Below are 15,253 nucleotides of genomic sequence, written 5' to 3' on the forward strand. Positions count from 1 at the left end.
GACCTGGGCTAGGACTGGGTCTGGGGGCTCCCGGAACTGGGCAGAAAATCGAACTCGGCGGGCGGGGTGGGCAACAGATGATTCCTGATGAGTCTCAGAAAGTGGTGGAAGAAGGGAACTGGATCTTATGAGCATTTGATTATTGGCTGGGCTATCATTCATTATCAGTCCATGGTGTGAGCAATCTTCGGCATGCAGTGTTGGCTCCAGAAGCTTTGGTGAGAAGGCCATCATTTGGACTCTGAGAGGTGAACTATGTCTGGCAGAGCTAAGGGACTGGGCAGAAACACTGTCCAGTGTAGAAGGAGGGGGAAAAAGAATAGGAGTTGGGGAGTGCAGGTGTAAGGAATCTGAGGAAATGCAAGAGAAAGAAACAAATTGGCTTGGAGCCAAGTCTGAGCAATGACATAGTAGATACTTTGGGCCCCAACCAAGGGCTCCTGGATGGCCAATATGCATAACTCAGCACTCAGGAAGACCCCAATTTAGCAATGGATAATACTGAGACCCTTTTACAAGGCTTGCTGGATAGTCATTTGTCAAGGGTGATCATGGCTGTGTTTGTGTCATAGTCACTTTTTTCATATCTTTTTATTAGTATATGTTTGCAGCACATAATGATTACATGCCTCATGGGGAGTTGACACATGTACCTAACAGATCTTGGTTCCTTTTTGTTTTAAATGGCAGAAGGATTTTTTTTCCTGTCAGGCTCAGAATGCCTTCAGGGCAGGTTTGGCTGGCTTGAGTTGTGGGGATTGACCCACAGCAACCTGAGCCTGACTGCTTTGTGGAAGCAGCCTCTTAAAAAAACTGAGCTAAGGGGCAGGCCCCCCTTAGTTCTTTTTTATTCCCTACCTCTTCCTTCTGTCCTCCTCCCCCATGTCTTGGTCTTCTCTCTTTTTACAAACGATGTATTTCTATTGCCTGTTATCTTTTGTTTTGCTCTTTATATACAGTTTGAGTTTCTCCTATGAGGGAAACCTTTGTGATATTTAAGCTTGTGTATCTGATTTATTTCACTTAATATTATGATGTCAAGGTGCGTCCATTTTTCTACAAATGACTTAAGTTTATTCTTCTCTATGACAGAGAATTACTGGTCTAGTCTAGTGTTTTCAGTTTACTTTCAATGTTGTTTGGCAACTACTAAAGCTGACATTGAAAGCCCTCTATGATCTAGTTCTAATCCATCCTTTCTCATTCTAGCACACCATTTGTATACCCCTGGGGTTGTCAAATAAAATACAGGACACTAGTTAAATGTGAACTTCAGACATACAAAATTTTTGTCATGGTTTATTATCAATTCAAATTTAAGTGGGCATCTTATACTTTTATTTATTCACTATTGCGACTGTATGCATTTTGCACTTCAGACCACTTGAATGAAACTTCTCATTTGTATTCTCTGAAGTTTTACACCTGGATTTTTAAAAACATCATTCCCTCTGTTTGGAATATTCATCCTACCATTTTTCCAAATTCTGTCCATCTTTTAACTTGAATGCTGGCTCTTCCTTGAAAGCTTCTTATCCCTTGAACAGGCATTCATCTCGTTTCCAGTAGAACGGTCTCTGTATTTTCACTTCCTCATACTCTGTTTTCGATATGCCATCTTTGCCCCCATGGCTTAACTCTTCTATGGAGCATCAGCTGGCCCTCTGAGGGTGGGGATTGGATGTAAGCAGAGGATAGAAACATGGGCCCAGGAGTCAGGTGGATTTTACTTGAACCCAGACCCATCATTTACTGGCTATGTGACTTTGGGTAATATTTTCCACCTCTCAGAATGAGTTTATTCATGTATAGCATGGTCATTACAAGAGTCATATTCACATAGAATTGATGTGAAAACTAAAAAAGACAAAACTGTCAGAGTATTCAGCACAGAAAAGGTACACATAAAGTGCACATTAAATGCTAGATATTGTTGCAAATGTCATCATCTCTATATCCTCAAGACCAAGTACAGAAGAGTAATCAGTAAAGTCTGTTGAATGAATGAATGAGTGATACAGAGTATGGGTGAAAACCTGGATGTAAGATCCTGGGATTGTCGGCAGAAAAATTCCAGTCTGGCTTTGCATTGAAAATCATGTGCACCGGACAACACTGTTTCTTAGGAGAAATTTTCATTTCTTTTTTTTTACTACTAGGGACTGAACTCATGACCTTGCGCTTGCCAGGCAGGTGCTTATGTGACTGAGCTATAGCTTCGGCCCCTGAAATTTTGTATCCCTGAGAAGTCAAATATAAGACCATATTTGGAGATGACAATACAAATGTTCATCTCCTAGGAGCACTCCTTTGCTTCTGTTCTCTCCAGTGATTATTAGAAATGGAAATCCAGACTATGCCTTTCAGAAGCCCTTGCCTTCTTCTTCTTTTTTTTTCCTAGGAAATATAGTTTTACCTGAAGAGAAGCCAAGGGCATTAGGAGAAAGATCTTTTTTTTAAGAAGGTAAATTTTTTTTACATCACATGAGATTAATAGACTGCGCACTGTAAATAAATTATTTACAAACTTCATTGACTATAACAATGAAAACCATCCAAAATAAAAATGAAGAAGAAATCACAGATCAGTCATATAATAGTTCACTCTGTGTCAAAATAAAGAAACATATTCATATAATTAGAATTCTCAAAGTAGAAAGAGGTAGGCAATAAATATTTAAAGTTTTAAAATTTCTGATTTTTTTTTTGTGGAACCAGGGATTTAACTCAGGCCCTTGTGCTTGCCAGGGAAGCACTTATTCCACTGAGCCATCTCCCCAGCCCAAATTTCTGAATTTAGTTGAACTTATAACACCATATTTCCAAGAAAAAGGAACTTTTTGCGCAAGAAATTTGAATAAAATCATACCAAGATACAAAAAAATGAAGTTGTTTAAAACTCACTGTAAAGAAAAAAATCATTAAAGCATATACATAAAAAATTAGCTCTGGAAGGACAAAATTAAATAGCATCTTATTCCACATTAGAAAGGAAAAAAAGACCAAGTGTATAAGAAACTAGACTAAATTAAAGGAGTGAAAGAAAATAAAAATCTGTCTTCTCTGAATTTTATACTTAGCAAACATACTTTTGAAAACTAAAAGTAAAATATTTTCCAGTTATACAAACTTGAAATATTCTATTACCTCCAGACATAGCATATAGGAAATAAGAAAAAACATAATTCAAAAGGAAAGAGAAGTTGCAGGTCCTTGCCTTCTTGTGAAGTGTCAGTCTATTTCCATCAGGATTTGCTCTCTGTTAGAGTGAAATGCACTAATTGAAAGACTGGTAAATATCTAGAGACCAAGGAAAAAACAGATGAAATGCTGAAATGCTAAGTCCCAAGTGCTCTTCAAGTTTACTTTTAGTTCTTCACTGTCTGCCTCCCCAACACATGCCGTAGCTGAAGGTCACTGGGTTTATAGCACTCACTAAAATGAACATAAAATAAATATGACTGAAAGAGGTGAGACCAGTAGTCTTCTAATACAATGAGATGTATTGTTCTCATCTAAATCATGTGACATTTTTGGAACATGACACCCAGCATATCATCTTGTATATAGCAGATGCCAAATAAATATTTGTTGAATGAATGACTGGACACTGTTAAATGAAAGGTAGAAAATAAATAGATAAATACACAAGGTTTTTCAAAAAAGTTTTTGTAGTTCTGGGACTGCACTACATCCCCAGCATGAGAGCTTCATGTATTCTAGCCAAGCACTCTACCACTGAGCTACATCCTTAGGCCCTATAGTTTTTTTTTGTTTTGTTTTGTTTTTTCTGTATTTAGGGCAAGATCTACAGGGTCTCACTATGTGGATCGGACTTCTAGTGATTCACCTGTTTTCAGCCACCCAAGTGCTGGGATTACAGGTGTGGGCCACCACTTCTAGTATCAATTGCTCTCTCAGCGTGCCCTGGGGGCGGGGCTGGCATGGCATGCTGAGGATTGAACCCCAGGCTGCTGCACTCTGCCTAAGCAGGCACTTTAGTTCACTGATCTATCATGCCTGCCCCCTATAGTTTTTTTTTAAATAAATGTAGAATAAGTCTATTCTTTAAGTTAGTTGGACCAAACTTTTGTCTTTTCCTTGTATACATCTAGTGCCAGGGGCTTATGACCTTATAGATTATCTGTGCTTTGATCTTTGGATGCTCTGAAAATCTCTGACTCCTGCCTTAAACTGAGTTGCGCTAGTACTGAAGCCTCTCTAGTACAACAGCTGCCATTTGTTGAAAGTGATCAGGGCTAGGGATATAGCTCAGTGGTATAAGCGCCTGCCTGGCAAGTGCAAGGTCCTGAGTTCGATCCCTGGTACCACAAAAAAAAGAAAGAAAAGAAAAAAACCAAAAGTGATTGGAAGTGGATTTTCCTATGGTGCAGCAGGAGACCCAGATCTAAGTCAGAGCTCTGCCACTGACTCTCTGTGTGAAATAGGGAATCGCTTTTCCTATGTGGGCCATCGCTTCCCTTTTTGCACAGTGAGGGAATTTAAACAGTTTCCCTTTGTGCTGAATGAGAACCTCTAAAAATCTAGCTCAGAGGTTCCAAGTTTTCTACTGTGGCCTAATTAGGATATTCTAAAGCAGTGATTCTCAAAGTGTGGTCCACGAGTTCCTGGGGCCCTGAGAATCTTTCTAAAGGTCGATGAGGTCTCCTTTTTTCAAATTGTGTTGCAGCAGGAAGCAGGGTTTTCCTCATATGCTTTACCCAACCAAACTGCTTCTCACAACAGACTGAATGCAGAAGCAGTTAGGAGCATCCAGCTGTCTTCTATTAAGCCAGACATTAAAGAGACCCAAAATATATAAAGCAATGTCACTTTCCGAGTAGATTTATTTTTGTTTTGGACGATATTGTTATTCTTCATAAATTACATAAAATATGCTCTAAAATACGTTAACATTAAAAACATTAAGCATATTTAAAAATAAATTTTCCTTAAATGTCTTCATCTTAACTTCTAACATTATAAATATAAGTTGCATAACTGAAAATTCTTTAGGGTCCTTAACACCTTTTGTTGATTTATTTGTTTTCTTTCCAATGCCAGGAATGGAACTCAGAGCCTTATCCATGTTAAGCAAGTGCTTCACCACTGAGCTACACTCTGGCCCAAAGAAATACCCTTTCATTTTTGTTTTGTTTTACTGGGGATTGAACATAGGACCTTAGTACTGAGCTACATTCTCCATAACATTTTTGCTTTTTGTTTTAAGAAAAAGTCTCTCTAAGTCACCAAGTTGCTCAGGCTGACCTCTAACTTGCAATCTTCCTGCCTCAGGCTCACTGCCTCAGGGATTAAAGGTGGGTGCCACCACTGCTGGCTATAACAACATTTAATAGTATAAAGCAGTGCTCTTCTAGGCAAGTGTAAGGTCCTGAGTTTAATCCCTGGTACAGAAAAGAAAAAGAAAGAAGAAAAAGAAAAGAAAGTGATCAGAAGTGGATTTTTGTATGATGCAGCAGGAGACCCAGTTCTAAGTCAGAACCTCCTATAGTTTGGGCCAGAGGTGTAGCTCAGTGGTAGAGCACTTGCCTAACATGGGTAAGGCTCTGGGTTCCATTCCTTGCACTGGAAAGAAAACAAATAAATCAACAATAGTTTTGAATTCATGTCATCCACGAGCCTATCCTCTTCCCATCTCCAATATGATCTAAATACCTGACATAGGTATGAACGCAGTGACCTTGGATTAGAGGCTCTTCTTCCTTCCTCAAGACCTCAGCTATGTCAGCCTTTATTCTCTTCCACCAAGATTCCTTGGCATAAACTGGAGACTCAAGGCTCAGAAGAGGAATGCCAACTCTTGAGTGGGGAAATAAGGCAGCTGGTCAGGCAAGGGTTGATGTGCCAGCCTCCCCTGGTTGCTTGTCCACAGCTGCTGAGCCCTTGAGTTCCCCCCTTCCCTAACTGCTACACTGAGTGCCCCCATCACCACCCAAAGAGATCAGGGTTCCTGACTGCTGCACCCATCTATCAGGCATACGTTGGATGTGAGGACTCAGTTATGGGGGAAGGAAGCCAGGGGAGAACAGAAGACTCATGCGCACTGAGAGAAGTCACTTTACTTCATGCTCCTTTTTTCATACTAACAAGCCAAGAAGGTGAATAGGGATCTTTATCTTCATGCTTATGTGACAGTCAGGGAAATGGAGGGTGTTTGAGATGTAGGCTCTCCTAAGGTGACTATACAGTCAACAAGTAGTTGGGCTTGGATTTGAACTCACATGTGGATGATGCCGAATCAATACTGCTTGCATTTTCCCAGAGGCAGGGTAAGTCGGGAGCACCCAAAACAGAAAGATGGAGGAAGGGAACTGACATTTACTGAGCACGTTATGAGCCAAGCATAATAAGTGTGTGGATGCTTCCTTATTAACTCCTAGGAGCAATGCCTTCTGTAAGCTTGAATCCACACCCAGGCTCAGAGAAGCGATGCAGGTTTGTAAGCCACATTGTAAGAAGGGAGCCAAAGCAGGATTTAAATCTAAGCCCCCAAAGCTCCTGCTTATTTAGTAATAACAAACAGCTATTATTGAGAGCTTACATTATCAGGTTCTGTAACAAATGCTTTAATTCATTGAGATAAAGCCTGAGAACAAGGTAGGTACTCTTGTTATCCCCCACCTTGCAGATAGAGAAGTTAAGGCAATAACAGGTCCAAGGTTGCCTAGTTAAAGTAAGAAAACTCGGGTTGGGCACTGGGAAGTCTGCTACCAGAGTTCATGGGTTTACCTCAAGGGTAAACTGACATAAAATGTCCAGGACTAAAACAGAGGCCTCCTGCATTCTCTGGTCAGTGAGTTACACTATGCATCATTTGGGTTCCAGATATTTTTTTAAATTAAATTTTTTAAATTAATTTTACTGAGAAACAAATAGCAATGGGTGCCCAAAGCCACTAGAGCTGTGCTTCCAGCTAGAGGCTTGGATCTCATGAAGGAAATGAACTTCAAGGAGCAGGGGACTCCGAAGCCATGGGAGGCATCCATGTGCCTCTTCAGCAGCAGTTGCTCCATCTTCCCCATCCTCATTCTCTGGCTGCAAGTGAGGAGGGTACATGCTCAAAGAGAGAAGGCATTCTTCCTGCTTGAGCTCTTTATGTTGCACCCCTGCTCTGCCACACTGAGGGCTTCTCCCTATAAGCCTGGGCTCAGTTAGAGGTGACAATAAAGGAGCTTTTCATCTTAGCTCCTGCTGAGTACTGGATCTTCCTGAATGGCCCAGTAGAACCTGCACCTCAGATAGTCTTGCTGTCAGAGGCCAAAAGGTGAGATATCAGTTAATGCAAAGCCCTCAGAGTACAAATGGGGAAACTAAATGCCAGAGAGCATTGTAAACAGAGCTGGATGGACACTTGCCAACTCTCTGGGCAAACTGCAGGACTGAACCACGAGTGAGGAAAGTTCTTGAAGGCAAGCAGAGGTTTGCTCACAGCAGGCTTAGGACCTTCCCGGGTTCCAGGACTTGGCCCTTTGCCTGACCAACTTGGTCTGTGAAGGAGAAATGAAAGGGGGGAGTAAGTTATTTAGGGCCTCATGATGACATGTGCCCCCAGAGATCCAAGCCTGGCTCTTTTCCATGGGGTTCCTGGGAGCCCTCTGGCCACCAGCCCTGGCACTGTGCCTTCCAAGGTCTGGGAAGAGATAGGGTGTAAGGGAGAATCACTATTTCTTAATGGCTTGCTGCCCAGAAAGCCTCTAGAACTGTCTAGTGCTAATTTTATTTCTGCTGAAATAATTGACTTTGGGTTATCAGAGGATTTGACTTTAGGTTTCAGGACTGGAAGGGCTCGGAGTGTGGGAGTAGGGAAATGGAGGACAGCCCCATCTGCTCCAAAGGTGTTCAGAAGAGGATGTATCCCTAGTCTGTGAGCCAAGGGAGAGAGCCGGCTCTTTACTGAGGCAAGGCCACGGAAGAAATGACCTTCGAGGACTCAGATTCTTTTGAGGATGTTACCTGACTTCCTGTGGATGCCCAGGGGAGTTTGGCAGTTCAGAGAGATGTAATTGTTATCTGAAATGGGGTTCCTTCCAGACTTGCTCTGTACCTAGCTCCAACAAGAGTCATACAGCAAACTTGAGATTTAAGCCCTTGAACCCTACCTCTCACCGTACAGTTGGCAAAACTGCAACCCAGAGGGCACGGTTTCCCTCAAGGCCCAGAAAGAGTTGGGATTCCTGACTTCTGAGCTGTGTTGGAGAATGACCCTTTGACACAGGGCCCAGAGCTCCTGGCCTGAGAAAGGTTAGGAAAGCTGTCAGCTTTCTGCTCCTCTGGCTGCTGCCACACCTTCACAAGTGCTGCCCTGATCATTTTCCTTGGCACTCTCTCCACCAGCCTGCATGGTCTTGGGTGTACCTGGGGCCCAACAGGAGGCTGCTATGTTCATTGGCTAAGAGGCAAGCCACCAGAAGTTCGGCACACAGAATGAGAGTGAGAGTGAGAGTGAGGAGTTGAGGGAGAGCCAGCATAAGGGCTGGCAACCCAGGCCAGGGAACTGTAACGTTCGGGGAATTTCAAATGACACTGCTGTCCAGTCTCAATCAACTGGTTAACGATGCTGAGTTTGAATTGGTGACCCGCCTCCCGATCCCTCCTCCTTACCCAGCCTCCCTCCCTCCCTCTCCTCTTCCCTCCCTGCCATTCAGCTGCTGGACGGCTCTCAGCCTCTCGGCTCTCCCACTCTCTTGCAGTACTGCTCGCTGTGCTGGTGCTGGCCGATGGAGTGCAGGGACAAGGCTGGCTCTCAGAGTCCCCGGTTCCCTCTGTCCTGGGCTACAGAGAGAGAGGCTTGTGTCCCCTCCCGGGCCCTGCCACCTCCCCTCGCTCCACCATGCCTCTGCTGGACGTTTTTTGGGCTTGCTTCAGGAAAGTAAAGGTATGTGGCTGCCCAGCCCCAGCCCATCCCACTATCCCTGAGGGAGGAGGCAGCTGGCACTGTGTGCTGACGGAGACCAGACCAGCTTCTAGTCTTGCCTCTATCACTTAATCAGCTCTGCGAACTTCTACTGCTTTCCTATGGAAACAAATGATCTAGCTGGCTGTTTATCCTAACACTTGCCTTTGGCTTCTCCAGCCTTGCTACAAATGCAAGCTACTTAACCTCTCTGAGCCTCAGCCTTATAAGGTGAGGAGAAGGCTGGTGCTACTGTTTATATATTCAATGATGGTGTATATTAAGTTTCTAGCATATCTGGCATGTAGAATTCACACAAGTTATTATTATTATTATTATTGTTCCATCAACATATGTCAAGCGTCTACTATGTTCTAAGCTCCATAGAAACTACACAAAGGCATAAAAGACATGGCCTCTGCCTTCAAAAAGAGGATTAACAAGGGCTTGGGTGTAGCTCGGGAATATAGCACTTGCCTAAAATGCACAAGGTCTTGGATCCAATCCCAAGTATGACCCAAAACAACAAAAAGCAGAGGATGGTAAGCTAGGCATGGCTAGCAAATGCATGCAATTTCAGCATTTGGGAGGCTGAAAGAAGTGTGCAAGCTTGAGGCCCACCTGGGCAACTTATTGAAACTGTCTCTCAAAATAAAAAGTCAAAAGGGCTGGGAGTATAGTTCAGTTTAAAGGCCCTGAGTTCAGTTCCCAGTACCTCAAAAAGGAGGGGTGGCTGGGGATAAAACTCAAAAGGAAGATCCTGGGTTTGATCCCCAGTACCACACGGGTGTGGGTAGCTCAGTGCAAGTTTTAGGATCCAATTCCCAGTGTCACAAATAAAATGGATAAGAAAAGTGACAGTTATTTATCGAGTACCTGTTATATGCAGATACTGTGATCCACAGCCAGCTAGTACATTTCTGTGAAGTGCCTATGATAGCCTTGTTCACACAGCAGAAGCCACAGAGATGGTTGAAACATGATTCACCATAGTGGTGATCTCTGCCACAATCCATTGTTTTCCTGCTTTGATAGTTGACGAAAGGACACTGGATAGTTATGGGATATTTGCAAGGTCATTCAGATATGACTGACAGAGTTGTGGTCTGAGCTCTAAGCCTCTGCCCGCTTGACATATGTGGCTCCCCACAGCCCAAGCTGGTGGGAAGACTTGCAACCAGCTGGTCTGCCTGCGAGATAGGATGAAAGGACTGCTGGGACCTTTGGGAAAGAACTATCTACTCCACTGGGAGGGACTTGGAAAATTTCACAGGAGGTCACATTTGGGCTGAGCGTGAGGGTGGAAGAGTTTGTCAGTCCAAGGGGGTGGGGAGGGCATTCCAGGCATGCCTGGAAAAGGGAAGCGCACGAGCAAGAGTTCATGAGGCAACTGAGTGATGGTGCCTGGGGGAGGGGTGCATTTGGAGATGGGTGCAAGCATGGGGCTCAAGGGGAGAGGTGTTAGGGAAGAGAAAACAGAGGGCTTGGGATTGATCCATGCTCACTTGGTGGCTTTTATTTACCTTCCTGGAGTGGAGTAGGAGAAAAGAAGAGATAATGTAGTGTAGTTTTCATAACACTAAATTAATTCAACTCAAAATTATTCTTTAGTTGGAGATTATTGTTTCTTTCCTAAGGCTGGTGGGGATTCAAATGGTCTTTATTTTCCAAAATAAGAAATATTTTAAATTTCTGTCCTTGGGAAAATAAAGAAGTTTGCCACGTGACTATTTCTCTATTTGTTTATTTAAAGACTGTTTTCCCTGTCTATGAAATCCCAAAGTCTGGGGACTACTGTCTTAGGGAATGGGTAATGAACTTCAGGAAGGTAGGTATATAACAAAATAGATGGTCTAAGGAAAAGCACTCAAGTAACAGCAGGTGAGGATAGGGTGGAAGGGTCCAGTGGAGACGCAGAGTCCAGAAAGGATGCAGTGGCAGTGAGGATGGCTAGGGAGGAGATGATGAAGCGTTGGACAGAATGATAAAGACAAGGGAGGGGGAAGTGAAACTGCCTTTGAAGTTTGATGCTTTAGAGACACCCCTGTCCACTGCCTTGTTAACCATGCCAAGTGTCTGGCACAAACTAGTCCTTTTGCGTTCATTACCTCAAGTAATCAGACATCCAGCCAACATCCCCAAGTCATTCAGCACTTTGAGACTGTTGGACTAGAGGACCCCCAAGAGAGGGTTAGTGATCTTATGCCAGCTTCAGGATGCTTACATGACATACATTCATGTGTGTGCATACCCACAAACTTGGGACACACACGTACATTTGTACACGCTCAGCTACACACCTATGAACAAGCATAGCTGAAGGGGGCTTCTCAGATCTCGTTCAGCTTCCTGTAGTTGTGATCAGGAAACCAAGTCCCCTGCTACCCTGTGCCACACGGGGCTCTGCATCAGCTGAAGAGGTGAAAGGAGGAAAACAACAGACAAAGATGGGTTGAAACTTCATCCCACACCCACATGCACACATACATGCCTTGTGGTTTTGAATGAGCCCTCTTTGAGCCTGTTTCCTTGCCTGCAAAATGGTACTAATCAGTGTCTGCCTCAGAGATGCTGGGAGAATCCAGTGACAGTGTGCTTTTCATGTGCTCCTCCTACAGTAGGTGGCCTGTCAGACATGACTTATTGAAAGCAGATTTCCAAAGGTTATTCCTACTGTTGAAGTGTTAGGGTCTTAGGTCTTTTTTTTTTTTTTTTTTTTTTTTGGTCTTAGGTCTTGTGTGAGACAAGACCACAACTTGCCCTCAATCTTCTCCTTTGACCCTGCCTGAGTCTAGTAACACAAGTGACCCATTAGAGAGTTGAAGGTTGCCACCTCAGATGCCAAGAATACTGGAATGGTGGCAAGAGACCAGGCCAGGACAAAAGATTACTTTGAGTTTCTCTGAGGTTAGGTGCAGCTAAGGGACAAGATGTTTGGCTATGAGATGGGCCCAAAATAAATAGTTCCATATATGTCTGATGTGTCTTCTCTGGGGCCCAAATGGTCCAGGAAAGTATCCATAGCCTATCAGCATACCCAAGCATGCCTATGAGGAGTCTGTCTCTGTGTCTCTCTGTGTGCCTCTGTCTGTGTCTGTGTCTGTGTCTGTGTCTGTGTCTGTGTCTGTCTGTCTGTCTGTCTGTCTGTCTGTCTGTCTCTCTCTCTCTCTCTCTCTCATACACACACACATACACACACACACACACACAAACACGCACATACACACAGGACTGTTTCTTTGATTCTTTGATGTGAACTTTTGCTCATTGCAGTCCCTATCATGGTGTTATATGCATAATAAATAGCTAGAACATGAATCCTCTCTCATGTCACTGTACATGTTTCAGGTCACATAAGTTCCTAGGGGACACTGGCATAATGGTGAAGAATCCCACTGGAGCTTCACTTCGCCATGACCTCTGGGGGGCTTTCAGAGGGCCAAATCTCCCTCCATTTTGTCCTCTGACAGCATAAGTAGATAAGCACACCATATCGGAGCTCAAAAGGCTCTTAGAGTCATCTACTCCTCCCTCCAAACTACTCAGGAGGAGCCCGAGGCAGAGACAGGGCAGAGATGTTCCTCAGGACACAGAGAAAGTCAGGACACAGCCATATTCATATGTGGTCTGCATGATGATTGTAATCACCTTACTTGTTTGGAGCAAAATCCAAATGAAACTTGTCTCTGGTAAAAATCTAGCAGCAATACAAGGTGGGACATTTGTAATAAACCACACACACAGGTATAACAAACACACCTATGTGGTAACAACTTTGTCTTACCTACACACAAGACTTTTAATAAGAGTTGAATAAATCAAGGACAGAAATGTTCCTTGTATGCTAGGAAATCTCAAAGAGATCAATCACCTAGTTGTGGTCCAACACAGGCTACCATATCTTCCCCTGGTCACTGTACTCATGTAGTTCGGTCAGGCCTATAATGGCCTATACGCATAAGGGGTCCCCCGAGTTTACCCAGTTATGTGTTCCCACAATCCTCTCCTGTGAATGTGCTCCCCTACATAAGCCTGGGGCATCCGTGTGGCTGCTCCACTGGCTGGCTGGGCTTCTCTTCCTACAAGTACAAGTTTTTACACCCCTGGAGCAGGCTCACAGTAATACACACACATGCATGTACCTGATGTGTGAATCTATCCTCATACTCAGGACCCTAGTCTGGCAAGATGTGGGTGTAAATATAACACAATAAATGATTTGACAATGACTGGGTGATTCAGCTATTGCCCTCCAGGATGCATCCAGGATGTCTCTACATTTCCCATTTCTTCTCCCTGTCACCTCAAGTAAAACTCACATACTGCATGCAGGATGTGTATTGTGTGAGGGGCAAGTGTGTGTGTGTGTGTGTGTGTGTGTGTGTGTGTGTGTGTTTCTGAGGATGGAGCCCAGGACTTTAGACATAGGAGGCAAGTTCTTTACCACTGAGCCATACTTTCAGCCTGAAACACTGAACTTTGGGTGTAGGATTTCAATCTCAATGCTCATGATGCAGGGAAAAGCCAGGTTGTCTAGAGCGAGAAGATATGGGTTCATTCCCTTCGCCTATCTAAGCCACAACTTGCTAGCTCTATGATCTTGAGAAAGCCATTTCACCCCCTTGAGCCTTAGTTTCTTGCTCTGTAAAACATAAATAATAATAGTTGCTTTTTATCCTTATTTTTTAGTGTATTTAGTACAGGGTCTGCAGGGTCTCACTAAGTACATTGGACTCCTAGTGATCCTCCTGTTTTCAGCCTTCCAATTGCTGAGATTACAGGTGCGCGCCACCATGCCAAGTCTCAATTGCAGCCTCAGCGCACCCTGGGGATGGGGCTGACACAGCTTATAGTGCCGGGGATCGAACTCTGGTCCCAGAGCTCTGCCTAAGCAGGCGCTTTATTCTGCTGAGCTATCTGGCTGGCCCAGTAGTTGCCTTTTAAGATTGTTCTGGTCCAGTAGTTGCTTTTTTTTTTTTTTTTTTTGCAGAACTGGGGATTGAACTCAGGCCCTTGCGCTTGCCAGGGAAGCACTTATTCCACTGAGCCATCTCCCCGGCCCCCAGTAGTTGCTTTCTAAGATTGTTCTGGAACCCAAATGCGTTAAGACTTTATTAAACTCATACAAAAGTGACAGCTACATCAGCTACTTTTCATTTGGTGCAGGGTCTCACTACACAGCTTGCATTCATAGTGATTCTCCTGTCTCAGACTCTCCAGCACTGGGATTACAGGTATGTGCCACCATTCCTGGTCTCAGTGGCTGCCTCAGCGAGGGGCCAGCATGACATGCAGTACTAGGGATCGAACTCGGGTCCTTGAGCTTGCCAAGCAGGTGCTCAGACTGCTGAGCTATCTCCCAAACCCTCATCAGCTATCTTTATTATTAAGCATCATCTATTTTTGTTATTTGCACACTGGACAAAATTATCATTTCCACTTTGTGAAACTATAACAAGAATCAGATGAAGTAGCAATGGCCAAGTATGATAATGTACTTATTTGTTATTGTGGATGAAAGGAGAATTTCCTTCGGTGAGAGATAAACTTATGAAATTCATTCCTGTGTTCATTTAACCAGGAATATACATTCAGGACCTACTATGTGTGAGCCACTGTGTTAGGCCCTGGAAAAATAAATAATGGTAAGAAAAATAGCTGTGGGCCTCTACCCTCATGTGTACAGTGTATATGAAATAAATTTTTCACACTCACACCCCTCAAGTCCCCTGTTGCTGGGTACAATGGTGCAGTCCAAGAAATGTCAGTGTATGAAGGTAAAAGCTTCAGTTTACCTGGTACCCATGCTTCACCGCTCTGCCTAGCTGTCCTGACAGAGGGATAGTCAACCACACTGAGGTCCAGGTAATTCCTGCAACAGCAAAGCTTGGATCAGCCTCAGTCTCAGCCTGGGAGTAGAGAATTTGTCTGACATGAATCCCGTAAGCCTTGTCTCTATTTCCTAGTGGTCTGTTCAAAGAACACCTGGTGTGATTTGCTCAGGAGTTCATCCGAGATAGAGCAGTGTCGTGGAGAGTGAGAAAGGGGAGAGCATAGGAATGTGACAAGGGGAATAGGAAGCCATGCTTCAACTCTGACCTGTGTCTCCTTGAATAAAACGTCTTCCTTTGCTTTCAGCTTCTTTGGTACCAAAAAGGATATAGGTGGGGAAGCCCTGGAGGTGGAAGGTATTCCTGCCACTGTGGCTGGCAGAGGGAGAAGTACAGGGGAAGGGTGTAGATTGGCAGTGCCAGGTTCGATGTTTTTCCCCAAAGACTAATGAAGGTTTGAACTAATACTGGCTGCAGTTTATAGAGAGAGCACACTGTAGTGTACAAT

At 43.9% G+C, this 15,253-nt stretch overlaps 1 protein-coding gene across 2 annotated transcripts in view; it reads left to right on the plus strand.

The window, feature by feature from the left end:
• Nucleotides 1-8,715: 8,715 nt before the first annotated feature.
• Stard8 (StAR related lipid transfer domain containing 8) overlaps nt 8,716-15,253 on the plus strand; it is a 77,559-nt gene continuing 71,021 nt past the window's right edge. For both annotated transcript variants that reach the window (XM_023704710.1, XM_023704711.1), the window contains exon 1: nt 8,716-8,896. In XM_023704710.1, the coding sequence (XP_023560478.1) occupies nt 8,852-8,896 (45 nt within the window). In that variant the 5' untranslated portion in view covers nt 8,716-8,851. The remainder of the gene's footprint in view (nt 8,897-15,253) is intronic.

The sequence above is a fragment of the Octodon degus genome, unplaced genomic scaffold (genome assembly GCF_000260255.1).
Source record: "Octodon degus isolate 3935 unplaced genomic scaffold, OctDeg1.0 scaffold00201, whole genome shotgun sequence".
NCBI classification, from domain to species: domain Eukaryota; kingdom Metazoa; phylum Chordata; class Mammalia; order Rodentia; family Octodontidae; genus Octodon; species Octodon degus.